Source organism: Oncorhynchus tshawytscha, unplaced genomic scaffold (genome assembly GCF_018296145.1).
Source record: "Oncorhynchus tshawytscha isolate Ot180627B unplaced genomic scaffold, Otsh_v2.0 Un_contig_6218_pilon_pilon, whole genome shotgun sequence".
NCBI classification, from domain to species: Eukaryota; Metazoa; Chordata; class Actinopteri; order Salmoniformes; family Salmonidae; genus Oncorhynchus; species Oncorhynchus tshawytscha.
This window is the reverse complement of record NW_024607726.1, coordinates 15,198-29,981: the sequence shown is the minus strand read 5'-3', so window position 1 is coordinate 29,981 and position 14,784 is coordinate 15,198. Positions and strand designations below refer to the sequence as shown.

General features: G+C 44.9%; 1 protein-coding gene across 1 annotated transcript; it reads right to left on the bottom strand.

Annotated features, from left to right (window-relative positions):
• Positions 1-833: 833 nt before the first annotated feature.
• Positions 834-8,779, bottom strand: LOC112239903 (E3 ubiquitin-protein ligase TRIM39). Its single transcript, XM_042312593.1, has 7 exons — positions 8,222-8,779; positions 7,063-7,158; positions 5,009-5,242; positions 4,886-4,908; positions 2,587-2,705; positions 1,883-2,143; positions 834-1,338 (listed from the first exon to the last, which is right to left on the bottom strand). The coding sequence occupies exons 1-7, from the start codon at positions 8,633-8,635 to the stop codon at positions 1,064-1,066; spliced, it is 1,422 nt and encodes a 473-aa protein (XP_042168527.1). The 5' UTR covers positions 8,636-8,779; the 3' UTR covers positions 834-1,063.
• Positions 8,780-14,784: the final 6,005 nt, after the last annotated feature.

The following is a 14,784-nucleotide window of genomic DNA, read 5'->3' as shown; positions in this document are numbered from 1 at the left end:
ATCTATTTAGATTAGAACACAGAGAGTCAGTAATTATCTATTTAGATTAGAACACAGAGAGAGAGAGTCAGTAATTATCTATTTAGATTAGAACACAGAGAGAGAGTCAGTAATTATCTATTTAGATTAGAACACAGAGAGAGTCAGTAATTATCTATTTAGATTAGAACACAGAGAGAGTCAGTAATTATCTATTGAGATTAGAACACAGAGAGAGTCAGTAATTATCTATTTAGATTAGAACACAGAGAGAGTCAGTAATTATCTATTTAGATTAGAACACAGAGAGAGTCAGTAATTATCTATTTAGATTAGAACACAGAGAGAGAGAGTCAGTAATTATCTATTTAGATTAGAACACAGAGAGAGAGAGAGTCAGTAATTATCTATTTAGATTAGAACACAGAGAGAGAGTCAGTAATTATCTATTTAGATTAGAACACAGAGAGAGTCAGTAATTATCTATTTAGATTAGAACACAGAGAGAGTCAGTAATTATCTATTTAGATTAGAACACAGAGAGAGAGTCAGTAATTATCTATTTAGATTAGAACACAGAGAGAGAGTCAGTAATTATCTATTTAGATTAGAACACAGAGAGAGTCAGTAATTATCTATTTAGATTAGAACCCAGAGAGAGAGTCAGTAATTATCTATTTAGATTAGAACACAGAGAGAGAGTCAGTAATTATCTATTTAGATTAGAACACAGAGAGAGTCAGTAATTATCTATTTAGATTAGAACACAGAGAGAGAGAGTCAGTAATTATCTATTTAGATTAGAACACAGAGAGAGAGTCAGTAATTATCTATTTAGATTAGAACACAGAGAGAGTCAGTAATTATCTATTTAGATTAGAACACAGAGAGAGAGTCAGTAATTATCTATTTAGATTAGAACCCAGAGAGACAGAAAACAGTCACGTAGCTGCATAAAAATGCCTTTGCTGTAGTAAAGGTGCATCCACTTTGAAGCTAATGTTTTAACCTGTTCTGCAGCAACAGCTTTTTAATGTCCCTTAACTATAGGTTTACCAAATCAGCTCTTAATGAATGAACCAAGCTACTCCGCTGTAACTGACACCTTCCCGGCTGAGATCCTCAGAGGATGTCTCTTACAGGTATTGGAGAAGTAAGGGAACACTCTCTGGGTGAACTTGTGTTGGAACTTGTAGATGAGCGTGTTGTCTGAGGCGTCGGAGAAGATCACCCTGCCTCTGTCCCAGTCCAGCTGCACTCTGACCTCCTGGGGCCTTCTCTTCAGGACCAGGGGGGTGGCGGTGGCCGTGCGGGCGCGGTATTCACCTCCATAGTAGCAGATGGTCCACAGGCCCCTCTCTAAAATAGAATGCAATAGAATAGAATGGAATAGAATAGAATGCAATAGAATAGAATGGAATAGAATAGAATGCAATAGAATAGAATGCAATAGAATAGAATGCAATAGAATAGAATGGAATAGAATAGAATGGAATAGAATAGAATGCAATAGAATAGAATGCAATAGAATAGAATGGAATAGAATAGAATGCAATAGAATAGAATGGAATAGAATGCAATAGAATAGAATAGAATAGAATGCAATATAATAGAATGGAATAGAATAGATTAGATTATACATATATATTATTTATTTAACCTTTATTTAACTAGGCAAGTCAGTTAAGAACAAATTCTTATTTACAATGACGGCCTACTCCAGCCAAACCAATAGATACTTTATTGTCCATTTGAGAAAAGGTTTCTTTTTGTGGAACTTAACCGCCACACTTACACACATTCACAACGATTGGCACAGGGTCAGCCACAGAGCAGCGCCTCTGGACAGAGAGTTGTTGAAGTTATGTGCCTTGCTCAATGGCACAATGGCAAGAGACGGTACCTGGGCTCGGGGGGAACCACTCCTTCCTCGAAACCGTCTCCCGTGCCACGCCCACGGCCCACTCGCTGTTCACGCCCACCTCCACGTCCCAGGTGTGTCGTCCGGAGTTGAAGCCCTCGGAACCCAGGACACACTCATAGTAACAGAACCTCTCTGGGTTGTCAGGGAGTCGCTCCTCCTCCTCTGTGTACCGCAGGCTGGTCAGATCATCAGACAGAGACAGGCAGACATTAGCCGTGTTGGGGTCCAGAGTCACAGGAGCTGAATGTGAGGGGAGGGAGGGAGGGAGGGAGGGAGGGAGGGAGGGAGGGAGGGAGGGAGGGAGGGAGGGAGGGAGGGAGGGAATGATTGAGACAGAGAGAGAGAGAATGATTTAGACAGAGAGAGAGAGAGAGAGAATGATAGAGAGAGAGAGAGAGAGAGAGAGAGAGAGAATGATTGATTGAGACAGAGAGAGAGATAGAGAATGATTGATTGAGACAGAGAGAGAGATAGAGAATGATTGATTGAGACAGAGAGAGAGAATGATTGATTGAGACAGAGAGAGAGAGAGAGAAAGAATGATTGATTGAGACAGAGAGAGAGAGAGAGAGAGAGAGAGAATGATTGATTGAGACAGAGAGTACATTGAGTTATCATTCCTACGGTACTCAAAAGACATTATCTGCACATGTATTGTGGTCTTATGGTCTCCCTCTACTCACTGTATGTAATGAAGTCCTGCATCCTCTCCCAGACTCTGTAGTTGAGACAGCCCAGGTGTTTGGCCACGTCCAGCAGAGCTCCTGTCACCTCATCTGGCTCCTGTACTGTCACCTGAGTCCTGTCAGAAGAAGGTTCATGTGTCAACAGGTTTACAAAATGTATAATCGCTTGTGACAGACAGACAGAGGTAGCCCATGCGAAATTTGGTTATAGGTGAGATTTGGTTGTAGCTGAGATTAGGTTCAAAATTAGATTTGGTTTTCGGTAGGATTAGGTTGTAGGTGAGATTAGGTTGTAGGTGAGATTAGGTTATAGGTGAGATTAGGTTGTAGGTGAGATTAGGTTGTAGGTGAGATTAGGTTGTAGGTGAGATCAGGTTATAGGTGAGATTAGGTTATAGGTGCTGAGATTAGGTTATAGGTGCTGAGATTAGGTTATAGGTGCTGAGATTAGGTTATAGGTGCTGAGATTAGGTTATAGGTGCTGAGATTAGGTTATAGGTGCTGAGATTAGGTTATAGGTGCTGAGATTAGGTTATAGGTGCTGAGATTAGGTTAGAGGTGAGATTAGGTTAGAGGTGAGATGAGGTTATAGGTGAGATTAGGTTATAGGTGAGATTAGGTTAGAGGTGAGATTAGGTTAGAGGTGAGATTAGGTTATAGGTGAGATTAGGTTATAGGTGAGATTAGGTTATGGGTGAGATTAGGTTATAGGTGAGATGAGGTTATAGGTGAGATGAGGTTATAGGTGAGATTAGGTTAGAGGTGAGATTAGGTTAGAGGTGAGATTAGGTTAGAGGTGAGATTAGGTTATAGATGAGATTAGGTTATAGGTTTGATTAGGTTATAGGTGAGATTAGGTTATAGGTGAGATTAGGTTAGAGGTGAGATTAGGTTAGAGGTGAGATTAGGTTAGAGGTGAGATTAGGTTAGAGGTGAGATTAGGTTAGAGGTGAGATTAGGTTAGAGGTGAGATTAGGTTAGAGGTGAGATTAGGTTAGAGGTGAGATTAGGTTATAGATGAGATTAGGTTATAGGTTTGATTAGGTTATAGGTGAGATTAGGTTATAGATGAGATTAGGTTATAGGTTTGATTAGGTTGTAGGTGAGATTAGGTTATAGGTGAGATTAGGTTGTAGGTGAGATTAGGTTGTAGGTGAGATTAGGTTGTAGGTGAGATTAGGTTATAGGTTTGATTAGGTTATAGGTGAGATTAGGTTATAGATGAGATTAGGTTATAGGTTTGATTAGGTTATAGGTGAGATTAGGTTATAGATGAGATTAGGTTATAGATGAGATTAGGTTATAGGTTTGATTAGGTTATAGATGAGATTAGGTTATAGATGAGATTAGGTTAGAGGTGAGATTAGGTTAGAGGTGAGATTAGGTTATAGGTGAGATTAGGTTAGAGGTGAGATTAGGTTATAGATGAGATTAGGTTATAGGTGAGATTAGGTTATAGATGAGATTAGGTTATAGATGAGATTAGGTTATAGGTGAGATTAGGTTATAGGTGAGATTAGGTTATAGGTGAGATTAGGTTATAGATGAGATTAGGTTAGAGGTGAGATTAGGTTTAGATGAGATTAGGTTATAGGTGAGATTAGGTTATAGGTGAGATTAGGTTATAGGTGAGATTAGGTTAGAGGTGAGATTAGGTTATAGATGAGATTAGGTTATAGGTGAGATTAGGTTAGAGGTGAGATTAGGTTAGAGGTGAGATTAGGTTATAGATGAGATTAGGTTATAGGTGAGATTAGGTTATAGGTGAGATTAGGTTATAGGTTTGATTAGGTTATAGGTGAGATTAGGTTAGAGGTGAGATTAGGTTATAGATGAGATTAGGTTATAGGTGAGATTAGGTTATAGGTGAGATTAGGTTAGAGGTGAGATTAGGTTATAGATGAGATTAGGTTATAGATGAGATTAGGTTATAGGTGAGATTAGGTTATAGGTGAGATTAGGTTATAGGTGAGATTAGGTTAGAGGTGAGATTAGGTTATAGATGAGATTAGGTTAGAGGTGAGATTAGGTTAGAGGTGAGATTAGGTTAGAGGTGAGATTAGGTTATAGATGAGATTAGGTTATAGGTTTGATTAGGTTATAGGTGAGATTAGGTTATAGGTTTGATTAGGTTATAGGTGAGATTAGGTTATAGGTGAGATTAGGTTAGAGGTGAGATTAGGTTATAGATGAGATTAGGTTATAGGTTTGATTAGGTTAGAGGTGAGATTAGGTTATAGGTGCTGAGATTTACAAGATGCACAACTATGAAGGAAAAGAATAGAGCAACACCCACCTCTCAGAGGTCCTCTTGAAGTTCTAATGGAAAATATGACGTCTTACTTGAAAGGCAAACAATAATATCCTTATATTACAACCTCTTTTCATACCATGGTCTCGTTCTCTGATGAGTCCGTACCTTGAGGAAGGCTATGTCATCACCAGTGTCCATGGCCTCCACCGTCACCTCAATGGCCTCAGCTAGAGAGTTGATCTGGTCTGTTGTTCTGTCTATCCTGTCCCTCATCCCTTGGGTCTTCTCCTGCTCCTCTTCCTTCAGAGCAGAGATCACAGCAGCTTCCTCGTCTCGGAGGAACCGGTGCAGCTTCTCAAACTGCTGCTGGACCAGGCGCTCGGTCTGCTGTGCCTGGCTCTGCAGGGGTAAACGGGGATAGGGGACGACGGGAAAAAGAAGGAATGAAAGGAGGAGTTGCAGGAGATGGAGGGAATATCAGAATCCCAATGACCTCATCTCTATCAATACTTTAGCAGTTTATCAAGTGGGATTAGGAGCTCAGGAAATTATGTCAATGATAATGTATTCCACTGGATCTACTGTCTGATATCAATGATAATGTACTTCGACTGGATCTACTGTCTGATATCAATGATAATGTACTTCGACTGGATCTCCTGTCTGATATCAATGATAATGTACTTCGACTGGATCTCCTGTCTGATGTACTTCTACTGTATGATATTGATAATGTACTTTGACTGAATCTATTGTTTCAACATCAATCCCAGTTATTGTGCTGTTACCATTTCACAGTCCTGATGGGAGTATATTTAATCAATGGTACGACACAGAACTAGTCAAACCCAGAAATGATCCATCGTTCTGTCTATCGGATGGATCTGACACCTTTTGACCCCTCCTAGCCTTGATGTGTTCAGCTGACCCCTCCTAACCTTGATGTGTTCAGCTGACCCCTCCTAACCTTGATGTGTTCAGCTGACCCCTCCTAACCTTGATGTGTTCAGCTGACCCCTCCTAACCTTGATGTGTTCAGCTGACCCCTCCTAACCTTGATGTGTTCAGCTGACCCCTCCTAACCTTGATGTGTTCAGCTGACCCCTCCTAACCTTGATGTGTTCAGCTGACCCCTCCTAACCTTGATGTGTTCAGCTGACCCCTCCTAACCTTGATGTGTTCAGCTGACCCCTCCTAACCTTGATGTGTTCAGCTGACCCCTCCTAACCTTGATGTGTTCAGCTGACCCCTCCTAACCTTGATGTGTTCAGCTGACCCCTCCTAACCTTGATGTGTTCAGCTGACCCCTCCTAACCTTGATGTGTTCAGCTGACCCCTCCTAACCTTGATGTGTTCAGCTGACCCCTCCTAACCTTGATGTGTTCAGCTGACCCCTCCTAACCTTGATGTGTTCAGCTGACCCCTCCTAACCTTGATGTGTTCAGCTGACCCCTCCTAACCTTGATGTGTTCAGCTGACCCCTCCTAACCTTGATGTGTTCAGCTGACCCCTCCTAACCTTGATGTGTTCAGCTGACCCCTCCTAACCTTGATGTGTTCAGCTGACCCCTCCTAACCTTGATGTGTTCAGCTGACCCCTCCTAACCTTGATGTGTTCAGCTGACCCCTCCTAACCTTGATGTGTTCAGCTGACCCCTCCTAACCTTGATGTGTTCAGCTGACCCCTCCTAACCTAACCTTGATGATGTGTTCAGCTGACCCCTCCTAACCTTGATGTGTTCAGCTGACCCCTCCTAACCTTGATGTGTTCAGCTGACCCCTCCTAACCTTGATGTGTTCAGCTGACCCTCCTAACCTTGATGTGTTCAGCTGACCCCTCCTAACCTTGACAGTGTTCAGCTGACCCCTCCTAACCTTGATGTGTTCAGCTGACCCCTCCTAACCTTGATGTGTTCAGCTGACCCCTCCTAACCTTGATGTGTTCAGCTGACCCCTCCTAACCTTGATGTGTTCAGCTGACCCCTCCTAACCTTGATGTGTTCAGCTGACCCCTCCTAACCTTGATGTGTTCAGCTGACCCCTCCTAACCTTGATGTGTTCAGCTGACCCCTCCTAACCTTGATGTGTTCAGCTGACCCCTCCTAACCTTGATGTGTTCAGCTGACCCCTAACCTTGATGTGTTCAGCTGACCCCTCCTAACCTTGATGTGTTCAGCTGACCCCTCCTAACCTTGATGTGTTCAGCTGACCCCTCCTAACCTTGATGTGTTCAGCTGACTCCTCACAGGTCTGCTTGACAGTGGTCAGAGCCTCCAGCTTCTCTTGTAGAGGTCTCAGGGCAGACGTCAGCTCCCTCTGGGGTCAGAGGTCAGTGGTTAGAGAGAGGTCAGGGGTGAGTCAACATACACATATGTGTGACAGTGATCAACCAAAGATTATCTCCATCTCACTCGGTTAGGGTTTCTAACAACCACGTCAGATCAGTTGTACTGTAGGGGAGAGTGGGGTAAGTTGAGCCAAAGGGGTAAGTTGAGCCAACCTTGTTTCTAGGAAATCATACACAAAATGTATAATTTTACAAAATATTTAGAAAGAGGTCATAATTTCATGGCGTCTGTGAAGGAATAAACCACGTGGAAAAAGTGATAAGAAAGAGGTCCAAAAAACCGTGGTTTCATGATGTTTGTATCTAAACCAAAGTAGATCATATTAAGATTGTTTTATACATAAATTGGGGTCTCTATCAGCTTCAATATGAGGTCTTAAACCTGGCATGAAAGTGCATCCTTGTAGCTGTGTGGACTAATATAGTCAAAATGTTTTCCTTGTGGTAAATTGAGCCAATGGTTGAGCCAATGACAATTTGAGCAAATTGAAGTGTTTTCTTCCCAGGCATAATCCAAGGCATTATCTCTGGCATTATCTCTGGCATTATCTCTGGGATATGAGGTAACAACAGGGCCTGGCCCATGTTAAAAGTGTTTTAAAAAGTACAAACTGTTTCTTAGGTGTTAAGCCTGAGTTCAAAGATGCTTAAAATGCTGTTTTAAAAAAAAGTGATTGTGATTTGGGAAATAGAAATTGACATGTTTTTTAACAAGGTAGTGGTATCTTACCCTGTCCCGGGCTCAACTTACCTCATACGTGGGGTGGGGTAAGGTGTGCCAAGAGACAACTTTTCTTTTGGACAAGCTATATTTTCAAAACTGTAATCTTTACATGAATTCTGATTATATTCATGGAGCCGTGTTGGTTGGGAGTGTTGGGATGGTGTGCGGCTGGACTGTGTTTCCCCCGAGGAGCAGTTGTAGTTATGTCACAATTGGCCACTGAACTATTGCAACTCTGCGTTTGTGGACTCTGAATTCCGCTTTCGTCTCTGAGTATCTGTGTAGGTAGTCAGTCACAGCACTCTCACCTTGCAGTCGTGCACAGCCTCCTCCGTGGGACAACACTCGTGGTCGTCGTGCTCCTCGCTCTGACACGCCACACACACAATCTCCTTGTCCTCCACACAATACAACGTCAGCCTCTCCCCATGCAGAGGACACAGCTCCCTGTCCCCGTCCTCTACCCCTCCATCCCTGGCCCGCCGCGGCTGCCCTTGGAACAGGGAGTCGAGCAGTCTCTTCAGGACGCAGTCCAGCAGGTCTCTGCCATAGCAGATCGTACAGCCCCCTTGGCCCAGCTCGCCCTCACACAGCCCCAGGCAGGCCTCACACAGGCTGTGGCCACACGGCAGGACCAGGGGCCCTGCTCCCTGACAGCCCGGGCACACAGCCTCTTCCCTGGGGAGAGAGGGCTCATCACCCCTTTGCTGCTCAGACGCCATGGAAACAGATTGATCTCTCCTTGATCACTGGATCTTTGATAGGTGCCTCTTGCTACAGTATTATGGTCTGTTGCTCTGCTACTCTCTGCAGCCGCTTGCTTAATGTTTAATGCGTAGCAGTGATTACACAATCACTGGTGCTGTTGGGCCACAACAGGAAACCCCCTTGGTGGCTATTTATAGTCAGGTGTTACTGTTTTTAGACAGACGGACTGACAGCTCTCAATGGCTCGTCTCAGAAACACGACCCTTAAACAGAAGTTTCCAAATGTTTCAGCTCTGTGTTCATCCTTTTCCAGCACCACCTCAACATCAACATCTGGGTAAACGGTGTGTTTCTGTGTGTTCTAGTAAACCAGATAGAGGAAGAGACAGCGTATTTGGAAGGTTTTCAGACTTTTTACCACGTTTTGTTCTGTTACAGTTTAATAACAAAATGTCTTCATAAAATCTACACACAATACCCCCATAATGACATCACAATACCCCATAATGACATCACAATACCCCCATACTGACATCACAATACCCCATAATGACATCACAATACCCCATAATGACATCACAATACCCCATAATGACATCACAATACCCCCATAATGACATCACAATACCCCCATAATGACATCACAATACCCCCATAATGACATCACAATACCCCATAATGACATCACAATACCCCCATAATGACATCACAATACCCCCATAATGACATCACAATACCCCCATAATGACATCACAATACCCCCATAATGACATCACAATACCCCATAATGACATCACAATACCCCCATAATGACATCACAATACCCCCATAATGACAAAGTGAAAACAGGTTTTATAGAAATGTATTAAAAACATAAATACCTTTTATTTATATAAGTATGCAGACCCTTTGCTATGAGAATCGAATTTGAGCTCAGGTGCATCCTGTTTCCATTGATCATCCTTGAGATGTTTCTATAACTTGATTGGAATCCACATGCAGTAAATTCAATTGATTGGACATGATTTGGAAAGAAACACACCTGTCTATATAAGGTCCTACAGTTGACAGTGCATGTCAGAGCAAAAACCAAGACATGAAGTCGAAGGAATTGTCCATATAGCTCCAAAACAGGATGTGTCGAGGCACTGATCTGGGGAAGGGTACCAAAACATGGCTGCAGCATTGAAGGTCTACAAGAACACAGTGGCCTCCATTATTCTCAAATGGAAGAAGTTTGGAACCACCAAGACTCTTCCTAGAGCTGGCCGCCCAGCCAAACTGAGCAATCAGGGGAGAAGGGCCTTGGTCAGGGAGGTGACCAAGAACTCGATGGTCACTCTGACAAAGCTCCAGACTTCCTCTGTGGAGATGGGAGAACCTTCCAGAAGGACAACCATCTCTGAAGCACTCCACCAATCAGGCGTTTATGGTAGAGTGGCCAGACGGAAGCCACTCCTCAATAAAAGGCACATGACAGCCCGCTTGGAGTTTGTCAAAAGGCACCAGAAGGACTCTCAGACCATGAGAAACAAGAATCTCTGGCCTGATGAAACCAAGATTGAACTCTTTGGCCTAAATGCCAAGCATCTGGAGGAAACCTGGCACCATCCCTACGGTGAAGCATGGTCGTGTTAGCATCATGCTGTGGGGATGTTTTTCAGCGGCAGGGACTGGGAGACTAGTCAGGATGGAAGGAAAGATGAACAGAGCAAAACACAGAGAGATCCTTGATGAAAACTGCAACAAACTGCAACAGACACTCAAACTGGACAGTTTTATCTCCATCTCTTCATTCAAAGACTCAATCATGGACACTCTTACTGACAGTTGTGGCTGCTTTGTGTGATGTATTGTCTCCACCTTCTTGTCCTTTGTGTTGTTGTCTGTGCCCAATAATGTTTGTACCATGTTTTGTCCTGCTACCGTGTGCAGCTGCCATGTTGTGTTGCTACCATGCTGTGTTGTCATGTGTTGCTGCCATGTCGTTGTTATGTTGTGTTGCTACCATGCTGTGTTGTCATGTTGTGTTGCTACCATGCTGTGTTGTCATGTGTTGCTGCTATGCTATGTTGTCGTCTTAGGTCTCTCTTTTTATGTAGTGTTGTGTTGTCTTTAGGTCTCTCTTTATGTAGTGTTGTGTTGTCTCTCTTGTAGTGATGTGTGTTTTATCCTATATTTAGATTTGATTTATTTATTTTTAATCCCAGCCCCGTCACCGCAGGAGGCCTTTTGCCTTTTGTTAGGCCGTCATTGTTAATAATAATGTTTTTAACTGACTTGCCAGTTAAATAAAGATTTTTAAAAATGTTAAAAGAGGACTATGTTGTCGTCTTAGGTCTCTCTTTATGTAGTGTTGTGTTGTCTCTCTTGTCGTGATGTGTGTTTTGTCCTATATTTTTCATTAATTTATTGAACACGTTTAATCCCGTCCCTGCAGGAGGCCTTCTGGTAGGCCCTCATTGTAAAGAACAATTTGTTCTTAACTGACTTGCCTAGTTAAGAATGGTTAAGTATCAAATATGGGTTAACTGCCTTGTTCAGGGGCAGAAGGACAGATTTTTACCTTGTCAGCTTGGGGATTCGATGCAGCAGCCTTTCGGTAACTGGCCCAACGCTCTAACCACTAGGCCACCTGATCTAACCACTAGGCTACCTGCTCTAACCACTAGGCTACCTGCTCTAACCACTAGGCCACCTGATCTAACCACTAGGCTACCTGCTCTAACCACTAGGCTACCTGATCTAACCACTAGGCTACCTGATCTAACCACTAGGCCACCTGATCTAACCACTAGAGTACCTGATCTAACCACTAGGCTACCTGCTCTAACCACTAGGCCACCTGATCTAACCACTAGGCTACCTGATCTAACCACTAGGCCACCTGATCTAACCACTAGGCTACCTGATCTAACCACTAGGCTACCTGCTTTAACCACTAGGCTACCTGCTCTAACTATAAGGCTACCTTCTCTAACTACTAGGCTACCTTCTCTAACCACTAGGCTACCTGCTCTAACCACTAGGCTACGTGGCTCTAACCACTAGGCTACCTGCTCTAACCACAAGGCTACCTGCTCTAACCACTAGGCTACCTAGCTCTAACCACTAGGCTACCTGCTCTAACTACTAGGCTACCTTCTCTAACCACTAGGCTACCTGCTCTAACCACTAGGCTACCTGCTCTAACTACTAGGCTACCTTCTCTAACTACTAGGCTACCTTCTCTAACCACTAGGCTACCTGCTCTAACCACTAGGCTACGTGGCTCTAACCACTAGGCTACCTGCTCTAACCACAAGGCTACCTGCTCTAACCACTAGGCTACCTAGCTCTAACCACTAGGCTACCTGCTCTAACCACTAGGCTACCTGCTCTAACTACTAGGCTACCTTCTCTAACCACTAGGCTACCTGCTCTAACCACTAGGCTACCTGCTCTAACCACTAGGCTACCTTCTCTAACCACTAGGCTACCTGCTCTAACCACTAGGCTACCTGCTCTAACCACTAGGCTACCTTCTCTAACCACTAGGCTACCTGCTCTAACCACAAGGCTACCTTCTCTAACCACTAGGCTACCTGCTCTAACCACTAGGCTACCTGCTCTAACCACTAGGCTACCTTCTCTAACCACTAGGCTACCTGCTCTAACCACTAGGCTACCTGCTCTAACCACTAGGCTACCTGCTCTAACCACTAGGCTACCTTCTCTAACCACTAGGCTACCTGCTCTAATCACTAGGCTACCTGCTCTAACCACTAGGCTACCTTCTCTAACCACTAGGCTACCTTCTCTAACCACTAGGCTACCTGCTCTAACCACTAGGCTACCTGCTCTAACCACTAGGCTACCTGCTCTAACCACTAGGCTACCTTCTCTAACCACTAGGCTACCTGCTCTAACCACTAACCACTAGGCTACCTGCTCTAATCACTAGGCTACCTCCTCTAACCACTAGGCTACCTGCTCTAACCACTAGGCTACCTGGCTCTAATCACTAGGCTACCTGGCTCTAACCACTAGGCTACCTGGCTCTAACCACTAGGCTACCTGCCTCTAACCACTAGGCTACCTGCCTCTAACCACTAGGCTATCTGCCTCTAACCACTAGGCTACTTGCTCTAACCACTAGGCTACCTGCTCTAACCACTAGGCTACCTGGCTCTAACCACTAGGCTACCTGCTCTAACCACTAGGCTACCTGCTCTAACCACTAGGCTACCTTCTCTAACCACTAGGCTACCTGCTCTAACCACTAGGCTACCTTCTCTAACCACTAGGCTACCTTCTCTAACCACTAGGCTACCTGCTCTAACCACAAGGCTACCTTCTCTAACCACTAGGCTACCTGCTCTAACCACTAGGCTACCTGCTCTAACCACTAGGCTACCTTCTCTAACCACTAGGCTACCTGCTCTAACCACTAGGCTACCTGCTCTAACCACTAGGCTACCTTCTCTAACCACTAGGCTACCTGCTCTAATCACTAGGCTACCTGCTCTAACCACTAGGCTACCTTCTCTAACCACTAGGCTACCTTCTCTAACCACTAGGCTACCTGCTCTAACCACTAGGCTACCTGCTCTAACCACTAGGCTACCTGCTCTAACCACTAGGCTACCTTCTCTAACCACTAGGCTACCTGCTCTAACCACTAACCACTAGGCTACCTGCTCTAATCACTAGGCTACCTCCTCTAACCACTAGGCTACCTGCTCTAACCACTAGGCTACCTGGCTCTAATCACTAGGCTTCCTGCTCTGACCACTAGGCTACCTTCTCTAACCACTAGGCTACCTGCTCTAACCACTAGGCTACCTGCTCTAACCACTAGGCTACCTGCTCTAACCACTAGGCTACCTGCTCTAACCACTAGGCTACCTGCTCTAACCACTAGGCTACCTGCTCTTACCACTAGGCTACCTGCTCTAACCACTAGGCTACCTGCTCTAACCACTAGGCTACCTGCTCTAACCACTAGGCTACCTGCTCTAACCACTAGGCTACCTGCTCTAACCACTAGGCTACCTGCTCTTACCACTAGGCTACCTGCTCTAACCACTAGGCTACCTGCTCTTACCACTAGGCTCCCTGCTCTAACCACTAGGCTACCTGCTCTAACCACTAGGCTACCTGCTCTAACCACTAGGCTACCTGCTCTAACCACTAGGCTACCTGCTCTTACCACTAGGCTACCTGCTCTAACCACTAGGCTACCTGCTCTAACCACTAGGCTACCTGCTCTTACCACTAGGCTACCTGCTCTAACCACTAGGCTACCTGCTCTAACCACTAGGCTACCTGCTCTAACCACTAGGCTACCTGCTCTAACCACTAGGCTACCTGCTCTTACCACTAGGCTACCTGCTCTAACCACTAGGCTACCTGCTCTAACCACTAGGCTACCTGCTCTAACCACTAGGCTACCTGCTCTTACCACTAGGCTCCCTGCTCTAACCACTAGGCTACCTGCTCTAACCACTAGGCTACCTGCTCTAACCACTAGGCTACCTGCTCTAACCACTAGGCTACCTGCTCTTACCACTAGGCTACCTGCTCTAACCACTAGGCTACCTGCTCTAACCACTAGGCTACCTGCTCTTACCACTAGGCTACCTGCTCTAACCACTAGGCTACCTGCTCTAACCACTAGGCTACCTGCTCTAACCACTAGGCTACCTGCTCTTACCACTAGGCTACCTGCTCTAACCACTAGGCTACCTGCTCTAACCACTAGGCTACCTGCTCTAACCACTAGGCTACCTGCTCTTACCACTAGGCTACCTGCTCTAACCACTAGGCTACCTGCTCTAACCACTAGGCTACCTGCTCTAACCACTAGGCTACCTGCTCTAACCACTAGGCTACCTGCTCTTACCACTAGGCTACCTGCTCTAACCACTAGGCTACCTGCTCTAACCACTAGGCTACCTGCTCTAACCACTAGGCTACCTGCTCTTACCACTAGGCTACCTGCTCTAACCACTAGGCTACCTGCTCTAACCACTAGGCTACCTGCTCTAACCACTAGGCTACCTGCTCTTACCACTAGGCTACCTGCTCTAACCACTAGGCTACCTGCTCTAACCACTAGGCTACCTGCTCTAACCACTAGGCTACCTGCTCTAACCAGTAGGCTACCTGCTCTAACCACTAG

Excerpts from the sequence above, each read along its gene's own strand:
- LOC112239903 (XM_042312593.1), bottom strand. The coding sequence starts at position 8,635 with ATGGCGTCTGAGCAGCAAAGGGGTGATGAGCCCTCTCTCCCCAGGGAA. Across the intron at positions 5,243-7,062 it reads AGTCAGCTGAACACATCAAG|AGCCAGGCACAGCAGACCGA; the intron begins GTTAGGAGGGGT and ends TTACCCCTGCAG. Across the intron at positions 4,909-5,008 it reads ATGACATAGCCTTCCTCAAG|AACTTCAAGAGGACCTCTGA; the intron begins GTACGGACTCAT and ends ATTTTCCATTAG.